At 42.8% G+C, this 8,628-nt stretch overlaps 1 protein-coding gene across 1 annotated transcript; it reads right to left on the bottom strand.

Moving 5' to 3' along the window:
* Positions 1 to 1,300: 1,300 nt before the first annotated feature.
* Positions 1,301 to 1,915, bottom strand: LOC138902701 (uncharacterized). Its single transcript, XM_070190590.1, has one exon. The coding sequence runs from the start codon at positions 1,913 to 1,915 to the stop codon at positions 1,301 to 1,303; it is 615 nt and encodes a 204-aa protein (XP_070046691.1).
* Positions 1,916 to 8,628: the final 6,713 nt, after the last annotated feature.

Genomic DNA, 8,628 nt, shown 5'->3' with positions numbered 1-8,628 from the left:
CACAAAGATGTAGTCAAAAAATACAATGACGAATGAATCAAGATAAGGCTGTTGGTCAGCCCAAACTCGTAGTGACTATACCGAGTCCTAAAGGTAGTCTTTAGAATATCCGAATCCCGAATCTTCAGCTGGTGATAACCTGACCGCAAATCAATCTTTGAGAATATTCTGGCACCCTGTAGCTGATCAAATAAGTCATCAATGTGTGATAATGGATACCTGTTCTTCACCGTAACCTTGTTCAACTGCCAATAATCAATGCACATGCGCATAGAACCATCCTACATCTTCACAAACAAGATCGGAACACCCCACAGCGACATACTAGGCTGAATGACACCCTTATCAAGCAAACCTTGCAACTGCTCCTTTAACTCCTTTGGCTCCACTAGGGCCATACAATATGCTGGAATAGAAATGGGCTGAGTGCCTGGCAATAAGTCAATACCAAAATGGATATCTTTATCTGACGGCATGCCTGGAAGATCCACTACAAATACATCTAGAAAGTCTCTCACTACCAGAACTAACTCAACGATACGAGTATCAACACTAACATCTCTCACAAAGGTTAGATAAGCATCACACCCCTTCTCAACCATCGGATGAGCCTTTAGAAATGAACAACAGTGCTAGGAATATAATCCAATGCACCCCTACACTCTAACCGTGGTAAACCTGGCATAGCCACCATCACAGTCTTGGCGTGACAATCTAGAATAGCATTATAGGGTGACAACCAGTCCATGCCCAAGATAACATCAAAGTCTACCATACTAAGTAACAATAGATCAACTCTGGTCTCAAAACCCCAAATAACAACTAAACACGACCGATACACATGGTCCACAATAATAGAATCTCTCATAGACGTGGATACATGAACAGGAGAACTCAAAGAATCACATAATATATCAAAATACAGAGCAAAGTAAGATGAAACATATGAATAAGTAGATCCCGAATCAAATAAGACTGATGCATCTCTATGGCAAACCGGAACAATACCTGTAATGATTGAGTCTGAAGCAACTTCCTTCGTCCTACACGAAAAAGCATAGATTTTGGCCTGGCCTCCCCCTCTAGGGCGACCTCTACCTACCTGTCCCCCACCCCTAGTTGGTTGTGCGGGTAGAGCGGCAACTGGGATAACAACCATGGCCTGAGAAGTCTGTGGACCTGACTGAATCCGTGGATCTTTAGTAGTCTGTGGAGGTGCACCCCTCCTGAGTCTGGGGCAGTCTCTAACCATATGACGGGTATCACCATACTCAAAGCAAGCTCTCGGTAGGCGTGGCTGCTAGGACTGGCTCGGTCCTAATCGGCTGGACTGACCGCTGAAGGTACCCCGTGCAGGAGGTTCACTTGAAAGTGGCTGAGCAAAATGTGAACCCTGTGACCTCTGAACAACCGGAGCACCACTTGAAGCTGGAAGTGCTGAGTGAACTGGACGGATCGCATAGCCTCTACCATGACGGGCTGTAGCTGCAACATAGCCACCGTTAAATCCTCCAGTACCTCGAGGCTTCTTGGCCTCCCTGTCCTCTCTCTCACGGCCCCGCATACCCTCCAACCTCCGTGCAATCTCTACCACCTGCTGATATGGGGTATCTGTCTCCAAATCCCGAGCCATGTTGAACCTAATACCATAGATGAGCCCCTCGATAAATCGATGGACCCACTCTCTAACTAGAGATACCAAGGTAGGTGTATGTCTGGACAAATCACTGAATCGTATAGCATACTTTGATAATGTCATATTACCCTGGCGCAGATACTCAAACTCTACGCGCCATGCATTCCGAAGGGTCTGTGGAACAAAATCTCTCAAGAATAACTCTAAAAATCGAGTCCATGTAAGTGAAGCTACATCGGCTGGGCTACCCTCCTCGTACACCCGCCACCACTGATACATTGCTCATGATAGCTGGAATGTAGTAAAAGCAACCGCACTCATCTCCACAATACCTATGGTGCGGAGAATACGGTGGCACTCCTCTAGAAAACCATGTGCATCCTCTGAAGCCAAACCACTGAAAGTAGGAGGGTGATACTTTTTGAACCTCTCAAGTCCAAGTTGCTCCTCCTCAGATGCTGCTGCCCTAACCGCGAGCTGAACTGGAACAACAGGCTGTACTAGTATAACCTATGGGACCTGATCAACTTGGACCCGCTGCTCTAGGGTACGAGCCGTGGTAGTCTGAGCTTCTCCCCCAGCCTGAGATGTGGCTGGTGCGAGTGGAATCAACCCCGCCTGAGCTAAGGTACCGAACATGCTCATGAACTGTGCGAGGGTCTCCTGAAGTGTTGGGGTGGCAATAGGCACCTCGGGTGCCTGTTCCCCAACTGGAGCTACTGGTGGCTCCTATGTCGCAGCTTGGGTAGGTGCTCTGGCTTTACCACGTGTCCCTCCTCGGCCTCAGCTTCTGCCCTGGCCCCGGCCTCTCAGGACTCTAGCAGGGGGAGCGGCCTGATCGTCAGATACAACAGTGCATGTCCTCACCATGTGTGAGAGAATAGAAAGTCAAAGATTCAGTTTTCAAAGTCAACCAATTCGCACAATAAGGAATCAAATAAGTGAAGCTTTTCCTAACAGTTCTGTAGCCTCTCGAAGATAAGTACAGACGTCTCTATACCGATCCATAAGACTCTACTAAACCTGCTTATGACTCGTAACACGTATGATACTAGAGCTTTGATACCAACCTGTTACGACCCCGATTTCCCTCCGTAGGATGTCGTGATGGAACCTAGTCTCTACGACTAGGTGATCCTAACATTCAATATAACTTGATAGGAATAATCAACAAAAATACTAAAAACAAGTCTGAATAACTGATATAAACTCCTGAAAATAGAATCAGCAATAGTATACTTCCCAAGACTGGTGGAACTGAGTCATAAGCTCTACAGAGTAAGTTAAAGTGTCTATTACATCACTGTCTGAATGAAAAATACGACAGTAGTAAAAGTAAGGAAAAGTGACCCCGAGGCCTGTGAACACCGCGCATGCATACCTTAAAGTCTCCGTAAAGTAGCTAACAAAATGATCACTAATGACCGGCACGAGCAAACGTACCTGGATCTGCACAAAATGATGTACAGGATCAAAGTATGAGTACACCACAATGGTACCCAATAAGTAACAAGCCTAACCTCGATAGAGTAGTGACGAGGCCAGGTCAAGACACCTTCTAGGATATAAATAAATAGTATGAAAGCATAATAAGGGTAGATAATGGAAAGCGGAGAAATAACTGATACAAAACAAGTTAATAACATTAACTAATACTGGAATTGTAGGCACAAAAATAACATAAGAATTCAATTAAAGAGAACCACAATGATCATATACGGAATTTAACTAACGAAAACAAGGAAGAACAAAAAATCAAGAAATGTTCCCTCCAAAACTCTTTGCAACATGCGATAAACAACAAGAATTACAACGTGGTACCTCCTCGTGTACAATAAGAATCACAACCGAGGTACCGCCTCGTATAAATCAAGAATCACAACTGAGGTACTGTCTCGTATTCACTTTTCTTAATTTTAATCACAATCTTTCCGTATATCGCCGCCCTGATGTTTTGAAAACAATTTTCCCGAAATAGCTATACACACTTTATCCCACCTTATGATACCGCATGGCTTCACTTAGTTCCCCTACAAGCAACACGCACATAAGTCCCACCTTATACCGCTGCATACACATTAACCCCAATCCTTATATCGCCGCATGCGCGTCAATATCACATACCACATACAACTCGTGTACCCACTCGTCACCTTGCATACACAGCTTTCGCATAGCACAAATGAATCAATCAATACCAATCCTAAGTGGTAGTTTTCCCATACAAAGTTAGGCATGATACTTACCTTAACTAGGCCAATTCAACTCTCGAAAATAGCTTTTCCCCTAAAACTCTCCTCCACACCGCTCAAATCTAACCAAAATTGACATAATATCATCAAACAATGCAAGAGAAATTAATTATGATAGAAAAAGACATGATCTTTATACTTTTTCCAAAACGTCAACAAAAGTCAACTCGGAGCCCGCCCGGTCAAAATCCGGGTCCAATGGTAGAGTCTGACTACCCATGATCCCATGAGTCCATATATGTGATTAGTTTCAAAATCTGAGTCCAAATCGACTCTCAAAACTCAAATTCTTATTTTTCAAAAACTTAACAAAGTTTCACAAATCTTCACTTTGATTCACATAATTTTGATATTAGAATCTAAGATATATTGATGGAATATGATTAGAAATAGATTAGAATCACTTACCCAAAGTTTGTAGGTGAAAATCCTCTCTCCAAATCGCCTCCTACCGAGTCTAGGGTTAAAAAATGAGAGAATGAGAGATGAAATCCCGACTTTCACCCCTTACGTTCAGCTGCATTTATCGCAATTGTGAAGAAAATCTCGCAATTGTGGCACTGACAGGCCTGGGAAGCTCTTCACAAATGCGAAGAAAGGTTCGCAATTGCAAACCCTGTTGCCCTCGCAAAAGCAACGAAGACCATCCCAAATGCAAACCTAGCCCAGCCCAAGACCTCTTCGCAAATGCGACCTAGGCATCGCAATTGTGATACATGTGGGTTTGCTGCTAAGGTCGCAAATGCGACTCTAGTGTTTGCAACTGCACCACCAGAGGCACCAGACCCCAGATTTTGCAAATTTCAGTCCAAAACACTCTGGAACATGTCTGAAACGCATCCGAGCGCTCGGGTCTCCAAACAAAACCTCCACACAAGTCTAAAACATCATACAAACTCACTTGCACGATCAAAACACAAATATATCATCTAAAACTATGAATCGAACACTAAACGTATAAGTTTCAAAGTAAATTTTCAAGAACTTCTAGAATTACAACTAAACGTCTGAATCCTATCAAACCAACTCCAAATGATATCAAATTTTGCAGACAAGTTCTAAATAGCTTAACGGACCTATTCCAAGTCCTAAAATCAAATTCCGAACTTGATCGCTTAAAGTCAACCTACGATCAATCTTTTCAACTAAAAATTGCCAAATTTCGGCAAAACAACATAAATCAACCTACGAACTTCCAAAATCAATTTCGGGCATACGCCCAAGTCCGAAATCACGATACAAAGCTATCTGAGCCATCAAAACACAGTTCCGGGGTCGTTTTCACAAAAGTCAAATTTTGGTCAATATTTACTAATTTAAACCTCTAATTCAAGAATCAAGGGGTCCGAATCAACCCGAAAGCTTTCCGAAACGAAACTAACTGTCACGACCCAAAATCCTCGAAAGATCGTGATGACGCCGGATACTACTGTCAGGCAAGTCAACACCAATAATTAGTAAATTCTCATTTTAATATTTTTGAAATCATAGTTATTCCCCTCAATTAAATAGCAAAAGATGGAGTTTACAAAATACGTAATAATATCTTTAAAACAATTCCAATAAAGTGCAACCCATAATCATCCCAAAATCCGGTGTCACAAGTGCATGAGCATTAACTAGGAATATAAAATAAAATACAACAGCTGTCCGGAATATAAATTGGACAGGAAAAATATAAGTACTCTAAAGGAGACTCTGTTGGCTGCGAAATATCGTATAGAATGCAGCTCACCTAAGGCCCCGCCATAATTGTGCCTTTGCGCCTACAAGGCCGCTAAACATATGTGTACCTGCACAAATATGTGCAGCAAGTGTAGCATGAGTATGTAATTCAACGCGTATCCAGTAAGTATCCCGCCTAACCTCGAAGAAGTAGTGACGAGGGGTCGACTCGGACACTTACTATGGGTTATAATTAATATACCGATGATATGATAAATAATGGATTTTATGAGGCAGCGGTAAACACAATAACATGAGGCAGGTAAATAATTCTCTTGTTAATAGGGGATTTCCAAATTTATTTTCATCTTTTAACAATTTATATCTCCGGCCAATGAGGCCAATCAATTATCAATAATTCCAAACAATCAATTAAGTCATGCGCAAATCATGCCGAGGTCGTACGGCCCGATCCAACAAATATTTAAACTGTGCACTGCTAGAGGGTCGAATGGTGCGAACCACAAATTCATCTATTTAATCTGCCGAGGCGTTCGGCCCGTTCCACAAAAGATAAACACATTCAAACAACCAAATTAAGGATTTATTTAGGTTTGATGTTTAAAGAAATATCAATTCTCATTAACGGTCAAGTGACCCGTCCAAAACCCAAGTAGGTGAAGTCTAACCCTTTTGAAATTTCTTTATCAAGTTCCAATCTGTTTTAAACGGTTAAATTAAAAAATAGGATGCAAGGATCGCAAGTATAAAGTGATTTGGGTCCTAGACTACCCGGACATAAGCATAATAGTAGCTACGCACGGACTCTCGTCACCTCGTACGTACGTAGCCCGCACAAATAGAAGAATATATTGAATAATTTCACCTATGGGATAAATTCCTACTTACAAGGTTAGAAAGGAGATTTACCACGCTCCGAAGTTCCATAACCGGTTCCCAAGACCTTCCAAAGACTCAAACCGATGCCCAACGCTCCAAAGCTAGTCAATAATTATGCACACCCATTAATATATACTCAAATACTCATTATAATCCTATTTACAATAATTCCCAACTCCGCTTAAAAAGTCGATAAAATCACCCTCGGGCCCACATGTCCGTATTCCAAAAGTTTTCGAAGATAAACTTTGCCCATGACATCACGGACTCAAATATATAATTTATTCACAATTTTATGTCCAAAATTCATGGTCAAAATTCAAATATACAAGATTCTAGGTTTTTCCACCAAAGCCCCAATTTCTACTAATTCCCATGTTCAAATCCATATAAACTCATGTATTTAACTCAAAATTGTGAAGAAAGCACTTACCCCATTATGATTGATAAAGATGGCACTCCAGTGTGCTCCAAAATCGGATCTCATGGGCGAAATGAAATGAGATAGAGCCAAACCCTCCTTTTAAAGAAGACACTACCCAGCCCCGACTTCCGCACCTACGGTGCCTTGGCCGCATCTGCGGTCCCGCACCTGCAGAAATCCCATCGCAGGTGCGGCTCCAGCTCGGCCCAACATTTTCGCACCTGCGCTCCATGCGGCGCATCTGCGCGTCCGCTCCTGCGTTGCTCTCTTCGCACATCCGCCTTCACAGGTGCGCAAATCTTTTCGCTCCTGCGGTTCTCAGGAGCCTGTCCCCTTCCGCTTCTGCGAGCCATTTTCCCGCACATGCGGGCTCGCACATACGGCCCTTTTCACGCATGTGCGGTTACACCAGATGCTCAGCTGCTTCAGCACTTCTTCAAATTCCAAATTCGATCCGTTAACCACCTAGAATCCACCCGGGGCCCTCCGGACCTTAACCAATTATACCCACACGTCCCAAAACACATTACGAACTTAGTCGAGCCTTCAAATCACATCAAAAAACGTCGAATTCATGAATCGCACCTCATTCCAAGCTTAATGAACTTTAGAATTTCAAACTTCTACATTCGATGCCGAAACCTATCAAATCACGTCCGATTGGCTTCAAATTTTGCACAAAAGTCATCTTTGATATTACAGACCTACTTCAACTTCCGGAATCAAATTCCGACCACGATATCAAAAGTCCACTTCCGGTCAAACTTCTCAAAAAACTTCAAATTTCTAACTTTCGCCAAATGACTCCAAAATGAACTACGGACCTCCAAATCCACTTCCGGACGCGCTCCCAATACCGGAATCACAATACGGAGCTATTCTCAGACTCGAAATTCCAAACAGACATCGATAACGTTGAAATGCACTTCAACCCAAATTTATGGAATTCTTCCAAAATGCTAACTTCCACAATAGGTGTCGAAACGCCCCCGGGGCATCCAAAACCCGATCCGAACATACGCCCAAGTCCGAAGTTATCATACGAACCTGCTGGAACCTTCAAATCTCGATTCCGAGGCCGTTTACTCAAAAATCCAATCTTAGTCAATTCTTCCAACTTAAAGCTTTCGAAATGAGAATTATCTTTCCAATTCAACTCCGAACTTCTCGAAATTCAATCTCGACCACGCGTACAAGTCATAATACCTGAAGTGAAGCTGCTCATGGCCTCAAACCGCCGAATGACGCGCTAGAGCTCAAAACGACCGGTCGGGACGTTACATTCTCTCCCACTTAAATATTCGTTCGTCCTCGAACGTGCTAAGAACTATGCTGGAGTTGTCCGAAATCACTGTTTAACACCTCGTGCACCTACCCGTGCTATCACAACTCAGTTGAGCACATTAGCTCGAGCTAATATGAAGAATTTCCCTTTTACTTAGCCAAATAGGCCTTGAAGCCCAATTCCAACATCCGGATTTCTCTGTCAGGCATGCTTCCATCTTACAGACGCCGTATCAATCTCTATACGATGCACCAATACATGATTGCATACCTTTTCTGGATCCACACTACGCACTGCATAACTTACATGACCCATAACATCCTCTGATAACAATAGCCTAAATCTTACGAATTCGATGCTCACAATACACCTCATGACATATATAATTCTTGTTTCAACTCTGGAAATACCACCACGACGGAAGAGACGTGTAGAAATTCATAACTAACTGCCAAGTCAACAAATC

Source organism: Nicotiana tomentosiformis, chromosome 12, assembly GCF_000390325.3.
Source record: "Nicotiana tomentosiformis chromosome 12, ASM39032v3, whole genome shotgun sequence".
Classification (NCBI taxonomy): Eukaryota; Viridiplantae; Streptophyta; class Magnoliopsida; order Solanales; family Solanaceae; genus Nicotiana; species Nicotiana tomentosiformis.
Note: the sequence above shows the minus strand (reverse complement) of the source record. Positions and strands in the feature narration are given on the sequence as shown.

Coding starts and splice junctions, on each gene's coding strand:
- LOC138902701 (XM_070190590.1), bottom strand. CDS start 1,915: ATGTATCAGTGGTGGCGGGTGTACGAGGAGGGTAGCCCAGCCGATGTA.